Source organism: Dermacentor silvarum, chromosome 2 (assembly GCF_013339745.2).
Source record: "Dermacentor silvarum isolate Dsil-2018 chromosome 2, BIME_Dsil_1.4, whole genome shotgun sequence".
NCBI classification, from domain to species: domain Eukaryota; kingdom Metazoa; phylum Arthropoda; class Arachnida; order Ixodida; family Ixodidae; genus Dermacentor; species Dermacentor silvarum.
This window is the reverse complement of record NC_051155.1, coordinates 38,726,601-38,753,654: the sequence shown is the minus strand read 5'-3', so window position 1 is coordinate 38,753,654 and position 27,054 is coordinate 38,726,601. Positions and strand designations below refer to the sequence as shown.

The following is a 27,054-nucleotide window of genomic DNA, read 5'->3' as shown; positions in this document are numbered from 1 at the left end:
AAGTTACGCGTGGTTGGAAACTAGTTGAATGTTCAAAACTAACAGAAATTAGCAAAACCAGACGGCTACGACACTGATAAGCAGCCTGTCCAAAGCTTCATTCCTACGTGGGCGAGCGCGGCCGAGCGTTGGCAGAAGACAGTCGGTGATAATACGCTGTTCGTATTTGCGGAAGTATGTAATTCTTATTGAAATTTGAAACGCAGTTTTTCGCATCCTTCTGCCTACTTATTAAACTGCGTCAAAAATGTACACAGTACCAGTAGGAAGAAGTAGAATGATTTAAATACCCTTCATGATTTATGACAGTTATTCACCAATAGCAGCAGCGTATGGGAATATGCTATGACGAAATATGGCAAGCCCGAAACGAGTGACGAAAAGGCTTATGTTGAAGACAGAGTGTCTGACAAAAAGGTGACATCGGTCTTCTTTTGCGAGCTGCACGAGACGCGTACAATTGCTAAGTTTGTCTCAGATGTTCGTACGCTTTCCACAGGGGGATTCATGACCCCTTTATGATATAGGCATGCATATCATTGTGAAAGCGAGACGGCAATTCGTAGTATGGCGGTACGTAGGCTCTCCGAAATTTATTTCAAGGAGTACCACAACAAATAGGCTGAATTTAAGGACAGCGCTGTGTGGGTATCAAATTGATTGCCAAGGGCATCATTTGAAATTTTAAGTGTTTTAAACCCTGATCGGTTTTATAAATTTCCATGACATGTTTGTATCAAGAGTATTTTTAATTGCAATAAGTTGTGTTATTCTGTTACTAGTGTCATTGTGTTACTATTTTCATGCAGTTTTTGTATATTCCTTAGGGTATCGACCCCGCGGACTTTTGGGACCCGGATGAATATTACGAAGAAAATGTAAGTTGCCTGTCTGATCACTTCAACTGTAAATTCGTGGGATCTAATGAATTCCCGTTGCGCAATAGCCAGCAAGGCTCAGCATTATAATTTTTTCTTGTATTTAATAAAGGAATATAGCCCAAAATATTATGCAGGGTATTTCTACTAAGACGTTAAGTAATATTTAAAAATATTCGTTTAGAAATGAAAAAGCGGTTCTTCATATCTAAACTGAGCAACGTTATGCGTAGCCGCACTCTTGGCTGCGAACAGACAAATGACCGTAGCAGTAATTCCGTAAATTGAAAAAAAAACTGCTCTCTTAGGCGGTCATTAAGACATCGTGCCATTTGTCTATGTATTTCCTGGCACAGGCCAATTTCAGTTGATACACCACTACCTCTTCACCATCAAAGAAACGGTTTTCGATGTCTCGTGATACACCCAGACGCATTTTTATGGGAAGGGTTTTTCTACAGATACACCTTGCTAAGTTTATCTGGTGCTGGCAAAAGAACATTTGCGTTTCCCCGACAAGCCATCCTTTTAGGACAGTGTGCCGTCCTGTGTAGGTAGGTCACAATCGCAGTCTATCGTTTGTTTATTTGACGCCTGTTTATTTACTGTACTTTGAGTGCCACTTTCCGTACGACGCATCCTGAGGAAACCCTGCGCTACAGACATGTCCAAGGTACTCGGATACCCTGCCGGAGAAAAACGTTCAGGCTGTTCTTTAGGCTTGTATTTTCTGACATTGTCTAGACACAAATTGAAAATACCCATTTTGTCCAGTTTTGAGTGGCGGAATTATAGGTGATAAACTTCGTGGCTCAAGGCTAATGAATAAAATATGTGTGTTGGTTATAAAATTGAAGCTGGACAGCTAGAAACTACAGAGCTCTTCAGCGGCCTATCCAACCATCACGGTTAGTACATTAAGAGCTTGACTAAAAAAATTAACATATTTTCCACCATACAAAGTTCGTCCGGAAGAGAAAGAAATAAAACATCATCGACGCACTAGGCACACGGCGGGCGTAGTGCGGGCGTCATTGCGCACTTCACGTCGCAGCCATCTGGCAAATAAAGGTGTGGCCTAGTGCGTGCGCCACTGGGCTTGTCAAAGCGCAGCCACTGGGGAGGAGGCGGTGCCACGTCAAGAGTGTGTAAAATGAATATATAAAATAAAAAATGACTATAGCTCAATCGGACTGACGGTGAGCGGTCCTTCCAGTTATGAACTGCTCGCGGGCAAGCGAGAGCGTTGAGACGCGTGGCGAGTTTTTATTTGGCCTTACTGAGGCGCAGTTAGAACGCAGGCAAGAGCATGCGCAGAGAAGGATTGCGCGGAAAAAATTCAGCAAAGAGACAGTAGTGCTTTCGCATTCCCAAACGTAAGCAGTCGTATACCCCTGACACACGGGCAAAACTAAAGTCCTTAGCAGGAAACCCTGTTGTTACTTCGATAGACCATTTTCGGAAAGAAGTTGCGCCGATGACACACGGCATCGCACTAACTTCTTTAGGTGGTTCCTCACAAGAACGCGGAAAAAAAAGCGTTGCTTAGCAGCCACAGAGACAACATTTACAAAAAGCTGCGCATGTAGATTACATTTAGTGATTGTAGAACCCAAAAACATTTTCCCCGACTTTGATGATAATGCGCACATTCGGAATTCAACATGGCAGCGCTAGCGACGCGTTGCGAGCGTTTGAGAGTATAGCTATAGTAAAACTTTGCTGTTCGACAAATTGCATTACCACTAAATATTTAAACAGTTTCCAAGGTAAAAAAATACTTACAGCGCGCCGTAGTTGTGTAACAGGTTTTCTTCTATTGATGAGTTGTTCACGCTGTATGCCAGACTACACCTTTCTGCTTGAAAAGTAGATGCCCGATCTTCATTCCCACAAAGGAACTTTGCCGGCAGGGAGATCCTCCTTTGTGGTTTGTCACTGTTCTTGAACGCCTTTCTGGTAGACGTCCCCTTACCTAAAGGACTTTAGAGGGTCCGTGTGTTAGGGGTATAAAAGAGACACTAAAGGCAAATAATAAGTCAACAAAGACTGGTAAACACCATTTAAGAAACCTCACAAGGCTTGTTTCGTGCAAATAAAATACTTAGTTTACGAGAAAATTGCATCTGAAAGGTCCGAATGCCTTTATGGCAGTTAAAACGTCCCCCCACCCCAACTGGAGAGTGGTAACGTTGCATATACCATCCTCACCCTTTGCTGCCGTGGATGAGTAAAACAGCGCCCGAGAGAGGTGGTACGATGAGCCGCTGCAGCTGCTTTTGGTTAAGTGGCGTGGACTGTTCGGGCCTCCCGCGGCATCACATCGAAGTGGAATTTTCTGCTACTTGCAATTTGTGTGAGTTTTGTGAACCAGCACAACCAGTGTGCGCGATAACGGAACTACTGAAACGCAAAAGCGCGGGCGGCGAAGAGTCAAGCGAAAACGAAGCATTTCGTCTGCCCGCGTCGTTGTCAACGGTGTAATGTCAATAAGTTTATTTTTCTAAAAATGCAATGGAAATGATTAAGTCGCATTTTGTTTCATCTTATAATACAGTACAATTATGTTTTTATAACGACTGTTGAGTACTAGTGACATAATTCAAATGAGGAGTGCCGTCGTCCCCGGTCAAGTATTTGAATGTCCCGGGGGAGTCTCTAATTGTGTTCTGTATTTACCTCGATTTCTTGATTACTGAGGCTGTGCTCGCGATATTGGCGCTTTAGATATACTCTAGTACTAATACATCACCTCATCTTGACTGAGCATTTGACTTTAGTGTCCCTTTAAATATATCGGCAGATTTCTTTATAGAAGAGCCAGTGGGAAATGTTAACCAGAAGGGGTCCTGTTATGTAGTATTTGTAAGAGTATCAATTATCCCGGGATTAAACTGTTCTATCTTTATCTAAGTCTCCCTCCTGCCCTTGTCTGCTGATGATGAAATCTTATCCATGTTTCAATACATTTTCAATACATTGCTTTAGTTGATGGAATACTTTAAGGAGAGGGAGTTAGGCTATATTGACATGTTGTATGTCAGGAGGTTGAAGAAAGAACTTGAATACTAGTTGTAAATCGGGAGTATGGCAGTAAATGATATGCCTTGAATGTGGTGATATTAGACGTCATTGTTGTTAGATAACTATTGAAGCTGCTTGCAACTACAGACGTTCAGTTGATGTTGTGCCATTGATCGAGATACCACCTATGCTACTTCAAAACCACGTGTTAAGTGGAGTATTTATAACATTCGTGTTGCTTTGACGCTATCCGAAGCTCTATTTGATTTATGTGTCAACATACCATCGCCTAGACATTTTTAGTATATTTCCACTATTTTATAATATTGTCCCGAAGTTAGCAATCGAGGCCTTGGCAAAACGGTGTTCTTTTTAATCTGGGCTGACACTCGGGGAGTGCGCGTTCCAGTTACCACTTCGTCGTTCTCGTTGCAGAGGCCAGCGGCCGCAGATGCCAGCCAATCTCGCGTCAATATGGCCAATACCAGTTTCCTGAGCTGGCATTGTGTGCCTCTCTCTTTAGTTTATTAAACCTGTTGTATTTGAGTTTATTGAGCTGGCGATGACTCTACTTAGCTACGGTTTGCCTTTCACGTTTCTCTCAGTAAGCTTTCTATTCTTGGTATTTCTAGTCTCACCCCTTCTTCAAAAGGAGCAGAAATTGCTGGAACGAAAACGAAAGAGCCGAAGACAATATTGGCAGCAGGAATGCAGCAAAAATATAAGAAAATATAGGCTCAATATTCAACTTGAGTATAGAAGAAAGACGTTTGTCGGGCGTCTTCTTCACTGCATTGATGTTAGCAAGTCACTTGGTGCACGAAAGCGCACGGCTTATGTAAGCTTGAATTTCCCCTCGTGGCGGTGTTATATGTGACACCAGCTTCCACGCCCCCAACGTTTGCACGTGGATCGGCAAAGAACAGCAATTCTGGCTTAGCTTACGAGCTTATCTGCGGCGGCATCAGGTATCAGGTGGTATCCGGCATGTTCTTCGCTGCCGCGCTGCTGCCAAGTCGACCTCGGGAGCTCACATACTATGTAATATGGTACATAATCAGCAATAACAAAATCAGCCGGCAGATCCCGTGCCCAGTGGGAATCGATGTTATGCGAAGCAGAGTGCGGTGAGCCCACCAAGTTAAGGGAATGGCCATGAGAGCACCAAGACGTAGGCGGCTGTGCCATGGCCTATATACGTAGGCAGCGGATTCATGTCCGAACCCATTTCAGTGGCTTCTGAGTGTTAATAATTTTTCGCTGAGTCATTGTCATTTTTGCTGAGTCATGCTCACGACTGTGACTTCTACCATCATCCTTAGTGTTTCCTTCACTTCGTACCCAGGTACGAACCCATTTCAGTGGTTTTTTACTGCTAATCATTTTACGCTGAGTAATTGTCATTTTTGCTGAGTCATGCTCATGTCTATGACTTCTACCATCATTCTTTACTGTTTACTTCACTTAGTCCTCCGTCTGAATCGATTTCACGGAGTTTGAGTGTTAATATTTTTTCGCTGAGTCATTGTAATTTTTGCCTTTATCATTATCCTTTAGTGTTTCCTTCACTTAGTACCCATGTTCGAGCGCACTACAGTTACATGCCAAGTTAACGAAACGACCATGAGAGCACGAAGATGTAGGCAGCTGTTCATGACCTACATGAAACACATGTCATGGCATAAATGCAATTAACATTTATGTCATGACCCATCATTTATGTTCTTCATACACTCTTGTCATACTATGCCAATTTTGGTACCTACCAAGTTAACGAAACGACCATAAGAGCACCAAGACGTAGGGGGCTGATTCATTACCTACATAACACGCATCACATGATATTCATGTCATGACTTATCATTTATGTTCTTCACACACTCTTGTCATACTATGCAAATTTTGGTACCTACCAAGTTCACGAAACGACCATGAGAGCACCAAGACGTAGGCGCCTAGATTGATAGATATAGATAAATATATAAATAGATAAATAGACAGAAAGATAAATAGATAGATAGATTGATACTGTCAAAGTGGCAAATGTTTGCCAAGAAATTTCTCGCATTTAAAATTCATCGGTCATTTCACTCTGTGACGGTGGTTGACCTGCGAAGCTGCTATCGTGGTTCGTAGAGCTCTTACTCGCTAGGCAGCATGGGCGCGTTGTTTTCTATCACCGACGCGTCGGTGGCGCGCCGTCGATAGTCACATTCCCGCCGCTGCTCTCGGCGTCCTTCGTCCTACTTTCGCCGTTGCTGGGGCGTACGAACCACTCACGGCCGTTCCGTGGCAACGTCGGCAATGTCGGAGTGAAAACGAGCATCTATCGGCTTATGGGACAGGCACTACGTTACAGACACGTGGTTCCAGACACAGGTGGCTGCTAGAACCGCGCTTCGATGCGTAACAAGCAGACGTCCTCTTTCGCTTTGGGGTTTTTTCGCGCCCTCACTCTCGGTTTTGCGCTCACTCGCTCACTAGCAATGTGGAGGGGGTGTTTCTGCTCGCTAACGAACCGAATGCCCGAGCCATATACAGCTTCTTTGGAAAAACAGATGATATATTGTTACGGCGGGAATATATATACAATAGACATATTTAGGAGGTAAGGCGCACAACCCTACAGCAATGGTTCAGGAGAGCGCGTGCACACCAGAAAGCCACGCTGTCATCGTCGTCCAAGCACCGACCACAGGATCGCAGCGCGCGACATTATCCGCCGGCGGCAGAAGCACCGTCCCGGTGCAGTTAGGGCCCGGGCCGAGAGTGGTACGGTTTAAGGCGTGAGACATGGACTATGTCACGAGCAATTGTTGCAGAGGCTGACTTAGGATTTAGCGGGGCGATTTCATAGGTCATATTAGTGACTTTGCGTATGAAGCGGTAAGGGCCAGCATAACGGGAGAGGAGTTTTTCGCATACGCCAACGCGACGCGACGGGAACCACGGCAAGACGAGCGATCCTGGAGGGAAGTTCAGCTCCCGGTGTCGGCGGTCATAGAGACAATTTTGATTGACCTGTGAAGCCGACAAGCGATTGCGGGCAATCTGACGGGCGATGTCAGCACGGGCAAGAGCATCACGAGCATAGGAATAGGCATACATGCATATGCATATGCATAGACATACGCATGTGGCTGCGTGAGGATGAAGTATGGTGTCCATAGGCAATGGTGGGTCGTAGCCAAACAGTAGATAAAAAGGGTGAGTAGCCAGCCAGCTGTGTCGTGACGAGAAGAGTTGTAGGCGAAGGTCACAAAAGGCAAGTTAATGTCCCAGTCTCGGTGGTCCTCGGACACGTACATAGCAAGCATATCTGTGAGAGTATGGTTGAGGCGTTCAGTAAGGCCGTTTGTCTGTGGATGGTACGCAGTGGTGAACTTGTGATTGGTCGAGCAAGAACGAAGAATGTCGTCGACTACTTTAGACAGGAAGCACCGGCCGCGATCCGTGATTAACTGACGAGGAGCACCGCGGCGCAGGATGACGTCGTGAAGAACGAAATCGGCTACATCAGTAGCACAGCTGGTGGGAAGTGCTCGTGTAACAGCGCACCGCGTTGCGTAGTCAGTAGCGACTGCAACCTATCTATTGCCAGTGGTTGACATGGGAAAAGGGCCTAGAAGATCGAGTCCCACCCGGAAAAATGGTTCATCAGGGATATCGAGGGGCTGAATGCTGCCAGCAGGCAGTACGGCAGGCGTCTTGCGTCGCTGGCAGAGGTCGCAAGCCGCAACGTACTGTCGCACAGAACGGTGGAGACCAGGCCAAAAGAAGCGCCTACGGATGCGCTCATACGTGCGTGAAGCGCCTAGGTGTCCGGCCGTCGGTGCAGGGTGAAGCTGGCGCAAAACAGTAGAGCGAAGATGCGCGGGAACAATAAGAAAGAGCTCAGTGCCGTCACGCCGGGCGTTGTAGTGGTGTAAGATGTCGTTGTGGAGCGCAAACAACCGTAGGGAAGGGTCAGGGTGTGGTGAGTTGAGACCGTCTATAATAGGCCGCAAAGATAAGTCGCGGCGCTGTTCATCAGCTGTGTGGACGAAGTCTGTAATGGCCAGAACAAAGGTGTCAGGTTCATCTTCCAGTGTATCAGGGGGATCGACCGGGTATCCTGACAAGCAGTCAGCGTCTTGGTGAAGCCGTCCAGATTTGTAGAACACAGAAAATGAGTACTCTTGCAAGCGGAGTGCCCAACGGCCAAGGTGACCAGTGGGGTCCTTGAGCGAGGAAAGCCAGCAAAGCGCATGGTGGTCTGTAATAACTGAAAAGTGCCTGCCATACAGGTACGGGCGGAATTTTGCGATGGCCCAGACGAGAGCTAAGCACTCGCGTTCTGTGATCGAGTAATGTTGCTCCGACGGCGACAGAAGGCGGCTTGCATAGGCGACTAAGCGGTGGAGGCCGTGCTGCTGTTGTTCAAGGACGGCACCTATACCGTGGCCATTGGCGTCGGTACGAACGTCCGTGCTGGCTGACGGGTCGAAATGTGCTAGAACAGGTGGGTTCGTTAGGAAGGTAACAAGCGATGAACAGGTGTCCGCTTGGTCACGACCCCAAGTGAAAACGACGTCCTTCTTGAGTAAGCCAGTGAGATGGCGGGCCACTTCCGCGAAGTTCTGGACAAAACGACAGATGTACGAGCACGGGCCACGAAAACTCGGACGTCCTTGGCCGACCGTGGAGTAGGGAACTGACTAACTAACTGCACGGACTTTGTCAGGGTCTGGCTGCACGCCTGCAGCGTCAACAAGGTGGCCGAGTACGCAGATTTGACGGTGCCCAAAGCGACATTTCGATGAGTTAAGCTGAAGACGAGCACGCCGAAAAACATCAAGGATGGTGGACAGGCGATTGAGATGGTTTTCAAACGTAGTCGAAAAAACGATAACATCATTCAGGTAGCAAGGGCATACTGATCAATTGATGCCTCGAAGAAGAGAGTCCATCATGCGCTCGAAAGTAGCAGGAGCGTTACATAGGCCAAAAGGCATCACTTTGAATTGATAGAGGCCATCAGGAGTCACGAAGCCAGTCTTCTCGCGGTCTTGGTCGTCCACAGCGATTTGCCAGTATCCTGAGTGCAGGTCAATGGAAGAGAAATATCTGGCGCCGTGCAAGCAGTCCAGTGCGTCATCAATACGCGGGAGAGGATACACATCCTTCTGGGTAATCTGGTTGAGGTGGCGGTAGTATACACGAGAGCACTGCACGGGCTCGGGCTTACCCGAAAGCCCGGGCCCGGCCCGGCCCGCGGTCCTGGCCGGGCCGGGTAGAGTGGTTTTTTCACGGGCTCGGGCCGGGCTCAGGGCACGGCCTGTGCTTTTTGACCTGGGCCGGGCTAGGGTTTTTTGACGCGGGCCCGGGCCGGGCTCGGGCTTTCTCGTGGTGTGCATGTAACGTGTAGTGAGTTATTCTCGAGCGTCTAAACTCTGAAAAACATGGATTTTTCGGTCTCGGGCAGGGTTCGGGCGGGTTTCAAGCCGAGCTCGGGCCAGGCTCGGGCCTAAGGTAAAGGGGTGACGGGCCGGGCCGGGCGGGTAACGTGGATTATTTCCGGGCCCGGGCCGGGCCCGGGTCTCGCCATAAAAGTTTTGATCGGGCTCGGGCGGGCAGCCCAAAGTAAAAACGGCCCGTGCAGTGCTCTAGTATACACAGAATCTCCAGCTATTCAGCTTCTTTTTCACAAGTACGACGGTAGAGGCCCAAGGACTACGTGAGGGTTCAATTATGCCTTTGCCCAGCATTTTCTCCACTTCCTGTTGGATGACAGGACGCTCCGGAGCTGACGCACGGTAAGGCCGTCGGTGAATAGGACTCGCATCGCCGGTATGAATGCAATGGGCGACGACGAAAGTCTGGCCCAGAGCACGGTCGCCAAAGTCAAATATATCCTGGTAGGAAACGCGGCGAAGGGCAGCGGACTGTGCCGGAGCGAGGTCTCCTGGTATCATGCGGGCGAAGTGGTCACAGGACGAACCTGACTGCGATGACGGCGGTGAAAAATACAGTGGAGGTTCTGTGGTCAGGGCAGAAATCGTGTGGCCGGCCAATGGGGTCAGATGAGCCAGTGATATGCCGCGAGGAAGAACTTGCGTCGAGTAGCCAAAATTGAGGATGGCAAAAGAGGTGCCGTTGTTTGTAACTGTCACCACCGTATAGGGGAGCGCGACGTTGCGTGTCATGGCGACCTCAGGAATAGGGCAGGCAACGTAGTCTAGAGCACTGCACGGGCTCGGGCTTACCCGAAAGCCCGGGCCCGGCCCGGCCCGTGGGCCGGGTAGGTACGTTTTTCACGGGCTCGGGCCGGGCTCGTGCATGGCATAGGCTTTTTGACCCGGGCCCGGGCCGGGCTCCCGTATTTTGACCCGGGCCCGGGCGGGGCTCGGACTTTCTGGTGGTGTGCATGTAACGTGCAGCGAGTTATACTCGCGCGTCTCGACTCTGAAAAACCTGTTGACCCGGCGCAGCAGGAAGGTAGCAGTGCTACTCCTGTGTACTTCCCTTTTCTCCTTCTCTCGTATTTTGCGCTGTTTGAACAGAATGTAAAAGTCCAGAAAGGCCGAGGTCATCTGAAACCAAAGGATGCCATTGTATTCCTTACCTAAATCAATGTAATTAATGCTTTCAGCGCGGTATAAGCGCGTTCTCGACTTGATGATTCTTCAAAGGCGAATTGGTAAAACGATTACTGGTAAGATAAGATACTTCGTCACGCGGCTGAAATATGGCACTACGTCCATCTATGATTGCACGCATGTTCTCAACCTGCCGCCTTGCAGCAGCGCATTACGCTGCACAATGAAGGAACGAGAAGCTTTCTTTCTCCATTTACTCCATCCATGCGCTGCGCTCAGGACCTGTCGTGGCGTGGAGATCAGCGGTCGTGGCTGCGCTTCGGCTATAGTGTACTAGAATACGGTTGAGTGGTACGAGCGGCTGGGGCGACGCATGCTTTGCAGTGAGGTGCCCGACGTGGAAAAATACTGTGGCGGCGTGGCGATAGAAGTGGATTGGGCCGCGTCAAAGTCGCGCCGTTTGAAAGTGCTGGCGATACTGCTCGGCAGCGTCATTCGTACTACTTCGAGCGCTGGCATTTGCGTTCAGAATGCTCAAATAGTGTTCATAATTGCATATGACATGTATTTATGCCTTAAGAATAAATTCCTTGCATTCTCTTCTTTATTTTAATTTTTTAATGCCACTCTGTGGTCTTTTTCGGTTTCAGGCCGGGTTCGGGCTGGTTTCGAGCCGGGCTCGGGCCGGGCTCGGCCTAAGGTAAAGGGGTGGCGGGCCGGGCCGGGCGGGTAACGTACCCGGGAAACCCGGGCCCGGCCCGGGCCCGGGTCTCGCCATAAAACTTTTGGTCGGGCTCGGGCGGGTAGCCCGACGTAAAATCTGGCCCGGGCCGGGCTCGGGCAGAAAAAATCGGCCCGTGCAGTGCTCTAACGTAGTCGCCGTCAGGTAGGGGCGGAAAGGCTGAAAGCTGGACGTATATCGCGGCTTGCGGAGGCAGTCTAAGAAACTCGACGGAGCGTAGGCAGGGTGGGCCGGCATCGACGTTGTCAGAGCACGAAGGAAGTTCTAGCCGGAGAAGGCCCGCGGAGTAGTCGATAAGGGCAGCCTGTCTGGACAGCAAGCTGATTCCAAGGATGAGGTCATGGGGGCACTGTTCTAGAACAGAAAAAAGAACAGATGTGTGGCGACTAGAAATGGTGATGCGCTCAGTGCACATTCCAAGTACGGCGGGTGTACTCCCGTCGGCTACTCGGACGCCAGGTGAAGTCGCGGGCGTCAGGACTTTCTGGAGACGGTGCCGGACGCTCGAGCTCATTATAGAAATTTGTGCGGCGGTATCAACAAGAGCGGTAACTGCCACACCATCAACCAGAACTTCAAGAAGGTTACATCGGGTATGAGGGACAATCACAGGATTTTCAGGCCGGGTCGTAAATGCAGCGTCACCTCCGGGGGCTGCACTGGCTAGTTTTCCGAGAGGCGGTTAAAGGGAGACCGAGAGCGGTGAGGTTGGGGCGAGCGGGACAGACGGCGCTGGGGCGATGGTGAGCGGCTGATCCGGTGTTCCATAGGAGGACGTTCAGCACTTGAGGCCTCAGGACGGAATGACGGGGCATATGGTGCGCGGTCCGGGCGATTGTAAGTGTTTGATCGATAGGACGTGGGCCAGCGGCTGCGGCAATGGCGGGCGATGTGTCCAATCCCACAGCATGTGAAACAGATGGACCGGTCATCAGGTGTGCGCCAATCTGCTGGATTTCAATAACGTGACCTGAAGGTCGTGTTCGGTCTTGCAGCAGCGACGACAGGGGCGACCGGGTTGGTAGCAGCATGACCGTTATTAAAGGTGGGTAAAATGCCCATATTGGCGACCTCTTGGCGAACCACGGCCTGAATTAGCGAAATTGGAGCCAGGTTGTTGCTTTGCATACCGTCATGAGGGGTAACGGGTGCCTTGGCCTCAGGTTCTCGACGGAGGATCCTGGTGACGTTTTCTGGAGCTTGCGCTTGCCGAAGCGTGGCTAAACCTTCGCATGAGGACGTGCCAGCCGTATTGGGAAGTTGGTCGAAGCGGTGAGTGATACGTTGACTTTTGGCCAGCTCAAAACGACGACATTCAGCGATGACCGACTCCACTGTGGAGCAGTTCTTACACAGTAGCAGATTGGATGGCACCACCATCGGCTATACCTTTCAGTACGTGGGCCACTTTGTCCGTTTCAGGCATGTCCTTGTCGACCTTGTCGCACTGAGACAACAAGTCCTGAATATACGAGATGTACGGCTCTGTGGACGTCTGAGCATGAATGGCGGGCTCCTTCTTGGCCGCTCGTTGTCGTTCGATAGGTCTCCCAAATAGATCGCTTAATTTCTGCTTACAGACGTCCCAACTTGTCAGATCTGCCTCATGCGTCTCGAACCAGAGTAGCACAGTGCCCCGCAAATAGAAAATGACATTCGCAAGCTTTATCGTCGGGTCCCACTTGTTAGTGCGGCTGACGCGCTCATACATTGCCAGCCATTCATCGACGTCCACGCCGCTTGTGCCGTTGAATGTCTCGGGGTCAGGAGGGTGCAAGAGAATGACCGGTGACGGGCCTTGCTCACACTGGGTCGCTTGGTCGGTCATTGTGGTGGCGGGAACGCGCCGTCCGCTGCGAAGATCCAGTTCGCGGTGTTGTAGTGAGCTTACACCGCACGTCCACCAAAGGTGTTACGGGGAGAATATATATACAATGGATATATTTACAAGGTAAGGCGCACAACACTACAGCAATGGTTCAGGAGAGCGCGTGCACACCAGAAAGCCACGCCGTCGTCGTCGTCGTCGTCCAAGCACCGACTACAGGATCGCCGCTCGTGACAATATAATAACTGATATGGCCGTTGAGAATAATGGCACGTGTACTGATTTATTCTTTTATGGGGGACTGCATTTCACCCACTATAAAAACCAAGTCATCGCTATGCGCAAGACGCGCTTGCATGATTGGAAGTTACTGTAATGTTATCCATGGCTCTATCCGCTGTCTATTGTCACCGAAGCTTGTACAATCTGACGATGCGTGACGCGAATTGTGCAGTATTTTATGGAAGACACGCGGGCACCAGCGATTACTCTGGAACCTTCCACGACTCATACATAAGACCGGACGCGCTTGACCAGCAGATCAGATTTTCGTCGATCGCCGACTTTGCCCGCCGCTATCGTTGCAATTGAGTGTTGTTTTTCGGGGCACAAGTGTGTCCAATGAAGAGTTCAATTTGGAACTCCCAGTTTTGACTCTGCATCATTCTTGACTGTCACTACAAATTGACCGACATCTGGGGGAGGGGCTTTGCGTTCATGTATCCAAGCCCGCCCCGCGACGATCACACCAACGTCGTCCGAGACGCCGATTTCAAGTGGCAAGCGCCGCAAGCCGAAGGGTTCCAAGAGTTTAAACAGCTGCTTCAGTCACCACCAGCGCTCGCCAACTTCGACGAAGACGCCGACGCCGAAGTGCACACCGACGCAAGTAGCCGAGGTTGGGCGCCGTCCTTGTCCAAAGCAAAGACGGAGTTGAAAAGGTCAATACTTATGCTAGCCGGTCACTTTCGACAGCAGAATGCAATTATTTCACTGCGGAAAAGAATGCCTTGCCATCATTTCGTCTACCACGAAATTCCGCTCTTACCTATACGGCATGCCCTTCAATGTCGTAAGCGACCACCATGCCTTTTGTTGGCTTGCAAATTGAAAGGACCGTTCAGGATGCCTCGTCTGATAGTCTGAGACTCCAGAAATTTGAGATAACCATCGTCTACAAACCGGGATGAAAGTACTCTGACGCCGTCGGCCTATCACGCGCCCCTATTGACCCGCCGCCGCAAGACGACGGCGATGACGGCGCTTTACAAGGAACAATAGGCGCGGAAGACTTCGCTAAACAGCAACCGGGGTAGACCCGGAGCTAAAGAGCCTTGTCGGATATTTGGAAGGCTACACCGACGTTATCCCTCGAAGACAACGCCGGTGTAGCCGAATCACGACGTAGACAATCACGCGAGGATTGACGAAGTCAATCACGCGAGGATTGTCTTCGTTTTTGCTGCAGAACAGCGTCGTCGTAAATAACTTCTCACCAATCATCGCGAACTACCTTCGTGTTGTTCCCTCAGCATTGCGTCCAGAAGTACTGCAGGCCCTACATGATGATCCGGCCATTGGGCACCACTGGTACTCCCGGACGCTATTGAGGACCCAGGAAAGGTATTACTGGAAGAGCCTGACTGCCCACATCGCCCGTTGCGCAATACATACCGAGACTATCAGCGACGCAAGACACCAGCGACAAGGCCAGCGGCATTACTACAGCCAATTAGGCCTCCTTGCCGACTATTTCAGCAGACTGGGATGAATTTGTTAGGACCCTTTCCGGACGTCAAGATCTGTAAATTAGTGGATTGCCGTGTCTACCGACTACCTTAGCCGCCAGGCCGAAACGAAAGGAAGTGCGCCCAAAGTTGCTAATTTCTTCGTCGAGAACGTCCTGCTGTGACATGGTGTCCTAGAAGTTGTCAACAACGACAGAGGAACGGCCTTCACTGTAGAGGTAACCCTTGCAATACAGCCAGACAAGCCACAGGAGGACAACTACCTACCACCTGCAGACAAATAGTCTTACCGATCGGCTGAACAAGACCCTCGCCGACAGCAATGGACGCACATACATCGAAGTCGAGCAAAAGATGTGGGATGCCCTACCGCCGTACCTAACCTTCGCTTACAACACGGCTGTGCAAGAAACAACGCCGATAATGCCGTTGAAGCTGGTCCACGGCAGGAACCCGTCGACTATCGCTGCCATGCTGCCGCACGTCACCGAAGAAGAGAATCTCGTTGTCGCCACCTATCTCCAGCGCGCCGAAGAAGCCCGACAGCTCGGCCGCCTGGGTATCAAGAAGCAGAATAGGGCCGACAGCCGACACTACAATCTTCGACTACGCTACGTCGAGTACCAGCCGGGCGACGGTGTTTGGTTCTGGACCCCAATACGCCGACGAGAACTTAGCGAGAAACTTTTGCGCCGCTATTTTGGACCCTACAAGATCAGCCGAGATATTCACCCATTGGACTACGTGGTCGTGTCATAGAGCATTTCGCAATCACAGCGGCGCCTCTCATGGTCGGAAATTGTCCATGTTGTGCGCCTGAAGCCCTTCTACCAGCGCTAATTCTAGGACTTTGTTTGCTTGTTTGTTATTTTGTTTCACTGCATGGGCCTTAGTTTCTTGCGCTCGTGTTTGTAGCATCGGGACCATGCTTTTTTAAAAGAGGGGGGTACTGACGCGTGTACTTTTATATCGTTTTCTCGGGAACTGCATTTCACCCACTAGCAATCTAATGTTATCGCTCAGCGCAAGATGCGCCAACATGATTGGAACTTACTCGAATGTTATCGATGGTTCTATCCGTTGAATTTTGTCACTCAAGCTTGTGTAATTTGATTCTATGGGCGACGGGAATTGTGTAGCACTTTCTGGAAGACAGGCGGGCACCTGCGATTTCTCGGGAACCTTCGACGACTCATGTATAAAAGCAGACGCGGTTGACCGGCAGATCAGATTTTCGACGATCACCGACTTAGCTCGCCGTTGTCGTTGCGATTGAGTATTGTTTTGAGGGTACAAGTTCACCCAATAAAGGGTTCAATTTGTAACTCCCACTTTTGACTCTGCCTAATTCTTGACTCTCACTACAACGTGACAATATTCACTAGTTTCAACATTACCTTTCACTTATCAAAGCTAACAAAACAAACAATCATCAGGCTATAAGTGCGCGATACTAACAGCGAAGGTATTTAAAAATGTGAGTGGTGGATACTGATTTGCAACCATAAGCATAGAATTATGTTGCAGATATGGTGTGGATCGCATGGTAAAGTTTCTCGCGAACAATATCAAGCGAGGAAAGTGAAGTGTGAATTAGTGTGTGATCGCGGAATATCTACATTACCACAAGTAATAAAAGAGACGTGAATTTTATTGTTAGATTTCATAGGGCATCGCAAAACTGGCGCTCGGATACTTGTCTCAATAAATTTAGTAATAAAGATCATGATATTACTCCATGTACAGATAATTGTGATTAAAATCCTGCCTCCAAAATAGCATCTGCCTTCAACGGATATTTTATTCCACTTTTACACGACCGTGTTCGAACTTTTTCTTCTCAATTACAACAAAACAACTGGTATTCATGATTTCGCTATGTCGCTTGATGGCATTGTAGACCTTGTGTAAAAATTTCATTGTAAGAATATAAGGGGCACCTATGATATTTTTAAAATGTGCTTTGTGAGTCACTCGTTTGGAAAACCCTTACCGTCGAAGATATGTAAAACACGACATCATCAACTGTACCTGTTACTTTTTAGCGATGCACAAAAATTTTGAATGAATGAATGAATTTGGGGGTTTTACGTGCAGAACCACGATTTCATTATGTGGTACGCCGTAGTGGGTACTCCGGATTAATTTTGACCACCAGTGGATCTTAAACGTGATGAACGGGACACGGGCGTTCTTGCATTTTGCCCCTATCGAAATGCGGCCGCCACGGCCGGGATTTGATCCCGCGACCTCGTGCTTAGCAGCGCAACACCAGAGACGCTAAGGCACCGCGGCAGATAACTAAAATTTCAGCTTTGTTTGAGCCCGGAGCCAAAGATATGGTTGAGTACCAGTGCTAGAGCACCCCTTACCTGCTACTCTTGTACTCTGCTAGAACATATTAAGGGGTACGTAGAATCTCGTACCACAACATTTAATTCCTAGAATGGTTATCGCCCTCGTCTGGAGTAAATAACACGAATGTTTAACTTGCCGGCGTTATTAAGCATTAGTTCTTGGTATGCAGCTTGATAAAAACTTCGCAAGTTTCACTAAACAAATGAGCATTCTTTTGAATGATAAATTGCTGTAGAAACACGGTAACATCCAGAATGGTGCTAAACTGGCTCAATAAACTGCCAGTTTTCCAATACATTTGTATGTGTGCACGACAAAGCTTCCACCTCTTCTACCGCACACGTCATACCTGTTCGCCGCGCACTTTCCTCGGCGCTTATGCCTTTGTAATCGACATCAATGACTAGCTGTAGAAGAGATTACTTGATATATTTCTTTGTAACGATGATTATCTGTTGTACCCTGAAATCAACTCTCATGAACACCGTGTCGTTCTTATCAAAACATTTTGTGACGTTTTCACATGGTTTGATGCATGAATAATGAGCTGTAACTTCCGCATACCGGGCTTATATCATTTTCTAGGAGGTTAACTGCTCCTCTTTTGAGGTACTTCTTGACGAATAGCTTAATATTGAAGGTATTTAAATGCAGTTACTTTGGAATCCTCCGCACTTACAGTTTGTGTTTGTCCATGCATGTCGGAGCTGCTGAGAACACACTACTAAATAAACTTAGCTAGCACCAAATAACTCATCATGTGGCTTGTCAAGAAAGTACACTGCAAACATACCCTGAAAAACACTCATTCCCGTAATCATAAATAAACATCAATACGCAACAGCCATCTAAGGGGGTTGTTGACGGTGTGTTTGTCCCCTCTCGATTTTGTCCTTTTTCATATGAACTATCAGCCGATATACGAAGTCTTGCAGGTGAGTATGGCTCTGTCACAAGGGATAGTAATTAAAGAAAACGAGGTGTTAAATGCAACGGGCTGATAAGTAATTTATTCACAGAAACATTGAATAAAACGAAGCCACGATAACCTCGAATGTTTCCTCGCTCTTTCAGCATCCGTTATACTTGAAGGCTCTGGTGAGTACATTACGCTTCCTGCCATCAGTCACTCATATATAAGAATGGTCAAGAAATACATGGAACCCCTAGGTGCTGGACGGGGCGATATGGCATCAAAGCAAGTGAAAGAAACATGTATTCTTTCATGTTCCACTTTCCAGATTAGATTTGAGATTAAGGGACAGTCAGAAATACTTGCAAGTACACTATGCATCGCCTGTAACGCAGAAGGCGGGTATTCTGATTTGTTGCAGTGCTGATAAAGTGCTTAAATGAATTTTTGTTGACAATAGTGCTACGTCCTCCTCCTTAACAACGCATAGCAATACTGAATACCCCCACGAAATTAATATCGCGATGACGCCTGTATAGTAAATAGGACCTAGAGACTAACTAGTGAACAGCATCCAGCACAATAAAAGAATTTGCTAGCTTCCATTAGACTCATTCCAGTGAACCCTTAAAGACAACCGTTATTCGACAAAATACAAACCTATCAAGGAATGAATGACTGCACAAAGCGTTGCAGGAGGTGCCGAGGGCCATGTATACCTGCAGTAAAAACCTTCAAGATGTATTCTAGGGCACGCAAAAGCCAGCCGTCTGAGTACGACTAATATACCAGCTTGCTCTTCCCCGAAATTCTAAACAGGCAAGCACCGTCGAATTAGCAATAAAATTGATTTCCTATATTCCCACTATTTCATTTCCCAATAAAGAAATTCGCATTCCTGCCAGAGGCTCAACATGGGGAGAATGTGAAATATATCAAGCAATAAATAATGTTGAAATGACTGCACATAATAAAATACGAAGCACGTTTTATCATACATAAATTTGAAACCTCACCTGCAGCAGACAACGTAATTTTCAGCCCTTGAGTTAGATTACTGAAAGCGTCGGACATAATTCACTCGATAAATGGTAATGCATATTTGACTATTAACAAAAACCGCAACCTAACTTTGCAGATGTTTCATCATCATCATCATCATCATCAGCCTATATTTATGTCCACTGCAGGACGAAGGCCTCTCCCTGCGATCTCCAATTACCCCTGTCTTGCGCTAGCGTATTCCAACTTGCGCCTGCGAATTTCCTAACCTCATCATCCCACCTGACTTTCTGCCGTCCTCGACTGCGCTTCCCTTCTCTTGGTATCCATTCTGTAACCCTAATGGTCCACCGGTTATCCATCCTACGCATTACATGGCCTGCCCAGCTCCATTTCTTCCGCTTAATGTCAACTAGAATATCGTCTACCCCCGTTTGTTCTCTGATCCACACCGCTCTCTTCCTGTCTCTTAACGTTACTCCTAAGATTTTTCGTTCCATTGCTCTTTGTGCGGTCCTTAACTTGTTCTCGAGCTTCTTTGTTAACCTCCAAGTTTCTGCCCCGTATGTTAGCACCGGTAGAATGCAATGATTGTACACTTTTCTTTTCAACGACAGTGGTAAGCTCCCAGTCAGGATTTGGCAATGCCTGCCGTATGCACTCCAACCTAATTTTATTCTTCTGTAAATTTCTTTCTCATGATCAGGGTCCCCTGTGAGTAATTGACCTAGATAAACATATTCCTTTACAGATTCTAGAGGCTGACTGCCGATCCTGAATTCTTGTTCGCTTGCCAGGCTATTGAACATTATCTTTGTCTTCTGCATATTCATCTTCAACCCAATTCTTGCACTTTCTCGATGAAGGTCCTCAATCATTTGTTGTAATTCCTCTCCATTGTTGCTCAATAGGACAATGTCATCTGCAAACCGAAGGTTGCTGAGATATTCGCCATCGATCCTCACTCCTAATTCTTCCCAGTCTAAGAGCTCGAATACTTCTTCTAAGCATGCAGTGAATAGCATTGGAGAGATTGTGTCTCCTTGCCTGACCCCTTTCTTGATAGGTATCTTTCTACTTTTCTTGTGGAGAACCAAGGTAGCTGTGGAATCCTTGTAGATATTTGCCAAGATATTCACGTATGCCTCCTCCACTCCTTGATTACGCAATGCCTCTATGACTGCTGATATCTCTACTGAATCGAATGCCTTTTCATAATCTATGAAAGCCATATAGAGAGGTTGATTGTACTCCGCAGATTTCTCGATTACCTGATTGATGGCATGGATATGGTCCATCGTAGAATATCCCTTCCTGAAGCCAGCCTGTTCTCTTGGTTGACTGAAGTCAAGTGTTGTCCTGATTCTATTGGAAATTATCTTGGTGAATATTTTATACAATACAGAAAGCAAGCTAATGGGTCTGTAATTCTTCAATTCTTTAACGTCTCCCTTCTTATGGATAAGTATAATTTTGGCGTTCTTCCAGCTCTCTGGTACACTTGAAGTTGTGAGGCATTTCGTATAAAGGGCCGCAAGCTTTTCAAGCATGATATCTCCTCCATCTTTGATTAAATCTACTGTTATTCCATCTTCTCCAGGGGCTTTTCCCCTGGTCATGTCTTTCAAGGCCCTTCTAACTTCATCGCTATTTATAGAAGGAGCTTCTGTATCCGGTTCATCACTATTTCGAATGGAAGAAGCTTGGCTGTTTTGGCTACTGTACAGGTCAGTATAGAATTCTTCTGCTGCTTTTACTATGTCATCGAAATTGCTGATGATATTACCATGCTTATCTTTCAGTGCATACATCTTGCCTTGTCCTATGCCTAGTTTTCTTCTTACTGATTTCATGCTGCGTCCATATTTTACGGCTTCCTCAATTTTTCCCACGTTATAATTTCGAATATCCCTTACTTTCTTCTTGTTGATCAGTTTTGACAGTTCAGCGAATTCTATCTGATCTCTTGAGTTGGACACTTTCATGTTTTGTCGTTTCTTTATTAGGTCCTTTGTTTCTTGGGAGAGCTTCCCTACAGGTTTCTTTGGTGCCTTACCTCCCACTTCAATTGCTGCTTCTGAGATCAGCCTAGTTACGGTTTCGTTCATTATCTCTATGTTATCTTCATCTTCCTGTTCTAAAGCTGCATATTTGTTTGCGAGCACCAGCCTGAATTGGTCTGCTTTTACCCTTACTGCCTCTAGGTTGGCCTGTTTCCTCTTGACTAATTTCACTCTCTCTCTCTTCAAATTGAGAGAAATCCTAGACCTCACTAACCTATGGTCACTGCACTTAACCTTACCTAACACTTCTACATCCTGCACTATGCTTGGATCGGCAGAGAGTATGAAATCTATTTCATTCCTTGTTTCTCAATTAGGGCTTTTCCAGGTCCACTTCCTGTTGCTGCGCTTCCTGAAGAAGGTATTCATTATTCGGAGCCTATTCCTTTCCGCGAATTCTACTAACATCTCTCCTCTTGCATTCCTAGAATCGATGCCGTAGTTGCCAATGGCTTGCTCACCAACCTGCTTTTTCCCCACTTTTGCATTGAAGTCGCCCATGACTAAAGTATACTGAGTTTGCACCTTTCTCATTGCTAGTTCGACATCTTCATAAAACTGTTCAATTTCTTCATCATCGTGACTAGAGGTTGGTGCATAGGCTTGTACTACCTTCATTTTGTACCTCCTCTTCAGCTTTATTACGACGACTGCTACCCTTTCATTAATGCTGTAGAATTCACCAATGTTGCCCGCTACGTTGTTATGCACTAGAAATCCTACCCCGGATTCTTTCTTATCTGGAAGACCTCTGTAGCAGAGGACGTGGCCGTTAGTCAGTACTGTGTAAGCCTCACCAGTTCTTCTAACCTCACTAAGGCCAATAATATCCCAGGAAATGCCTGATAATTCTTCAAATAGTCCTGCTAAGCTAGCCTCACTCGAAAGGGTGCGCGTGTTGAACGTTGGCAGGTTCAGTTTCCATTGGCGGCCTGCCTTGACCCAGAGATTCTTAGCACCCTCTGCCGCGTAGCAGGTCTGACCGCCGCCTTGGTCAGGTGTTCCGCAGCCACTGGGAACTGAGGGCCATGGGTTCATTGTCGGAGTCATGAGGGAGGTAGTGGCCGAATACTGCACCAGGGAGGCCAATTCCTGTTCTGGTGAGGGAGTGACTTTGATTAAGCTTAGTGGGCCTGCCTAGTTTGGTTGCACCTGAACTAGTATAGCCCCACTAGCTCTCGGCAATATGTATTTTTTTTTCTTTGCCGGTGTCAGGCACCACTCCATGCCTGAAAATGTAGTGGAATGGAGCAGGATTCGAACTTACGACCTTCAGATTTGAGGTCGGGTGTTCTACCTCTACTCCACGCCAGATGTTTATTTTATGGCAAATATGCTAATATATTGCAAATCCACTTCGAACAAATTTCAATGATGGAACGGGTTTCAAGATATGCGTCGTGAAACTTGCGGCGAAAATTCGCGGTCGTTCCACTTTCTTATCAAATGAATTCATGAAAAATGTATTTGATGCATTGAAGCGCTGAAGTAACTGGGACGACCACGTAATTCATCGCACACTTTGGCACTGAATACCTCGAAACTGGTGTCATGCTAAAAGTTCGTTGCAAGTGGATACGACTTGCCAATGATAAAAACACTGTGCACTGGCTGCAATACGCAAATCCGAATATGTTCCTGTTAAGACTATGTTTGCTTGTGCTTTTTTATTTATTTGCATTTAGACACATAGGGAGACGTTGCAGAAAAGTTCCCACTTGTGTGTCGGCTCGGGGAGTACGCACGCTGCCGGCTAGCAGGATAGGTCGTTTAGAGAGAATCGCAGTCATTGGCGAAACGATGGTCGTTTAGCGCACCTGCACGTGTTTCGAACCGCACAGCCAGCGCGGACACACTTGGCTTTCCCGCAGACAAGGACGCCGACAAACGCGGCAGCTGCCGGTCGTCACGTTCGTCGCACCAAGGCGTCGTGGGAGTTGGACAAAGGGGAAAAAAGGCGAAGGCCGGCAGCGATACCTGTGAAGTTAAGGGGCAGGCAAGAGTAGCGTTGCTCAGGTGGGCTTCGTTAGAGTAACGAGCCGCCCTTGTTTGAGCAATTACACGGAACGTTCTCCTGTGTGCAGTTTGCTCGTGTGCAAGGGCCCGGTAACAAGCGGATTCGAAAAATGAAGGGAAATGTATTTTCTTGTTTTTTCGGGTTGTACTCTATTGTGGCTGTTCCTTTTTGCTGGTTTGTGAATTTTGGTTCGTTTATGTTTGTTTGAAGTGAAGCCACAATTCAAAGAGTGACCAGAGGAAAACGGGCAGGAAGGAAAGGAACCAATAGGGTTGGAAGAAAGAAATATTTTCGGTAACGGTGTTCTAACGATTATTTCCGGTAACAGATGTGAGCTTGTAAAAGCGCTTCTTATGGGTAGTGTTCTTCGGCTCTGCGTTACCGAGGGGTGGAGTGAGTGAGTGAAAAACATTTATTGTCACTATATACAAAGAGAGAGTTTGGGACGAGCCAGAAGGGCCCGCCCCGTACAAAGTCTAGGAGGGGTTCCTATTGTGTTACTTTTTTCTGAATCAAATTGCTTAAAACTGGGAATTCGATTTGGTGATGGGAGGAGTGAGAGCTTCTGGAGCTCTGTCACTCCGCAAGCTGCTGTTGGCATATATATTTTTAAATAAACCTGTACATTCGGAAGAGTTGTTGTGAGCCCTGTTTGTAGCGTATAGCCTGACAACTAATCAAAAATTTAGCTCTGAGAGCCCAGATCAACATTGCTACTATCGGGGCGGCGGCCGAGTAACGGCCCCTCAAGGCATCAACCTCAACTGTGCCGTAAGAATATTGGTGAATGTTTCTTAGTTATTCGATTATACAATGTCATTTCGATTTCCGGTGCGAGTGACGGCCGCCTCTTCAGTACTCCAGTTCAACGACTAGAATTATGCTATCTGTCAAAGGCGATAATTAAAATTTCATACGGTCTAAAAAATCAGCCGGCATCTATGTTTATAAGAATAAGGTGCCTCAGGAAAGCTGGTAAACGTTTGCATACTAAGACCTATCTTCGTCAAAGGCGGCCTTGTCACCCTCAGCAGGTTAGTTTTAACTGGTTAGTAGAGTGATGTCACATGGTGGCCGTTGTCGGAGGCGGCTGGCTGTAAGGGGAGAGACTGAAAAGAGAATGGGCGCTATCGCTCGGAGTCTCTAGGCGGGGTTTCTGAGACGAGGGTACAAGAGCGAGAGAGCGGGAAGACGGCAGAAAAAGAAAATAAAAAGAAGGACATAGGAGGGTATTGGGGCAGAGAAAGGTTAGGAAGCCTTCAGAGAACTGAACAGAAGCTGTAGGTGTCGTAGGCGGCATGCGTTTGCGGTTTTACAAGGGCCGGTCAGTGCGCGAGTAACAAAAGGACATGAGTTGAAGGAATGACTGGAGTAGCGCAGCTGCAGTCCTTCTGGTAGACTTGAAGGTACTAAGATGGCGACACGGAGTCTGGGGGCAATTGATGGGTCAGTTGTAACGCAGCGGCTTGGTATTTCAAGGGACGTTAGCCTCAGTAGCTCGGCGTTCGTCACGGCGGTATACAGAAGAGGCGCGGCCCTATCTGGTGAAGGCCCCGAAAAAAATATTCTGTCGTCTGAGACTCTAGAATTTGTCGGAGGGGGAGCTCTTTAAAAAAAAGGGGGGGGGGGGGCAGAAGGAACGACAAAAAAATCATAACGGAAGAACAAATAGGAGTGTGACAGCGGAAAAAGCGGTAGGGGGCCGGTGTACATGGTAAAAGGCTCGATTGGTTGATATATGCGTACAAGCACGGACGACGCACAAGAATTGAGTCCTGGGGGAGAGGCAAGGAAGAGCTGACAACGGAGGAATAGGAAACTTATGCATCGAGGTTAGCTGGTCGCATAACGTGTTTTGAACCTTTGTAATGAGAATTTCATGTTTAAGTTGCAGCTTTTTTTATTCTAGTTCGCCACGTCCCAAATCAATTCTCGTCGAGTGTAGGCATTTACACTTTTGTACGAAGTATGATTCTGTATGATTCTCGCGAGGTGAATGGACAATTTGTATGTAGTATATAGAGCCTTTGTTGCTGGCATCTTGATATCTGATCATCGGGCATATTGATGTCATCAATCAGGTACTCGAGAAACTCTATTACCTGATAAACTTGATTACCTGATTAACCTCTCTATATGAATTTCATAGATTATGAAAAGGCATTTGATTCAGTAGAGATACCAGCAGTCATAGAGGCATTGCGTAATCAAGGAGTACAGGAGGCATACGTGAATATCTTGGCAAATATCTACAGCTACCCTGGTTCTCCACAAGAAAAGTAGATAGTTACCTATCAAGAAAGGGGTCAGGCAAGGAGACAGAATCTCTGCAATGCTATCCACTACATGCTTAGAAGATGTATTCCAGCTCTTAGACTTGGAAGGTTTAGGAGTGAGGATCAACGGCGAATATCTCAGCAACCTTGGGTTTGCAGATCACATTGTCCTATTCAGCAACAATGGAGACTAATTAAAGCAAATGATTGAGGACCTTAATCGAGAAAGTGTAAGAAACGGATTGAACATGAATATGCAGAAGACAAAGATAATGTTCAATAGTCTGGCAGCCAACAAGAATTCAGGATCGCCAGTCAGCCTCTAGAGTCTGTAAAAGAGTACGTTTATCTAGGGCAATTATTCACAAGGGACCGTGATCATGAGACGGAAATTTACAGAAGGATAAAATCTGGTTGGTGTGCATATGACAGGCAATACCTTATCCTGACTGGGAGCTTACGACTGTCGATGAAAAGTGTACAATCATTGCATTCTACCGGTGCTAACATATGGGGCAGGAACTTGGAGGTTAACAAAGAAGCTCGAGAACAAGTTAAGGACCGCACAAAGAGCGCTGCAACGAAAAAAATGTCACAGTTTCGCCCTAAGGGCGAAGCAATGAATGCGATAGCAACACAGCAATGTCATACGAAGTAAGGTGAGCGGCTTTGGTAGCAACAACACGCAGAACTGTTGTCGACGCCATCGGCGTTTTGCCCGCGTTCGCTCAAAATGCGTGCGGCGTTGGTGACTGTTGCCGGAGCCTCTGATATAAATAGGCACTGCGTGCCGCAGCTGAACGTCGCCTCCCTTCCCTCCCCCTCCCCCACGGCCTCTCGCTCGTTGGAAGAAGGCGCGTTTGCTCTACATACATGGTGATTGTGAAGGAGAGCAGAGACGCCTACTTCTGCAGCCCTTAAGCGAGCACGGCGCAGAACGCGCGTTTGTTCTCCGCCGTGCGTTCACTCCCCGTGAAAGACGCGCCCCTCGCGCCCTTTCACTCGCACATACAGCGTTCGGCGCGCGGCGACGATTTCTTCTCCAAATGACGTCATACGGAACCTCACGGCGACGGCGACGGCGACGGCAACGGCGACGGTGACGGCGACGGCGACGCCGACGGCAGAAATCTGCTTTTGAGTGTCCATATAATTGCTATCGCAATAAAATGTTAGCCTGTAGTGAAGAGGAATGCCCGGCACTGCAGCCACATCGCCAGTCATCCGGGAAGCGCGAGCTCGAGATTGCCTGAGCTGCTCTGGTTGAGACACGCTGCGAACGCTGCCTGCTGCTCTCTTGTCCTGTGTTTGCATTAGATTCTGGTGGAGGTGTTGCGGTTTCCCCCAGTCTAGGATTACGCACCCGAACTCTGCCATCCGTCATGCCTGACGACCCCAGCCCGACATCCCCACCGGTTACTCAAGCCATCGTATGTGCCGGTGCCCAGCGTCAGCGGGATCCTGACACCTTCAACGGCACCGATGAGAAAGACGTTGAAGATTGGCTGGAATCGTATGAACGCGCCAGCAACACTAACAAATGGGACGACACCCTCAAGCTCCTCACCGCGATATTCTATCTCTCGGGCGTCGCCAAGCTGTGGTTTAGAAACCATGAAGCCGATCT

General features: G+C 47.8%; 1 protein-coding gene across 1 annotated transcript in view; it reads left to right on the top strand.

The window, feature by feature from the left end:
* LOC119439972 (membrane metallo-endopeptidase-like 1) overlaps positions 1-27,054 on the top strand; it is a 306,684-nt gene that overhangs the window by 217,427 nt on the left and 62,203 nt on the right. The window contains exons 15-17 of the mRNA XM_049662691.1: positions 828-878; positions 2,860-2,876; positions 18,422-18,437. Of these exons, the coding sequence (XP_049518648.1) occupies positions 828-878; positions 2,860-2,876; positions 18,422-18,437 (84 nt within the window). The remainder of the gene's footprint in view (positions 1-827; positions 879-2,859; positions 2,877-18,421; positions 18,438-27,054) is intronic.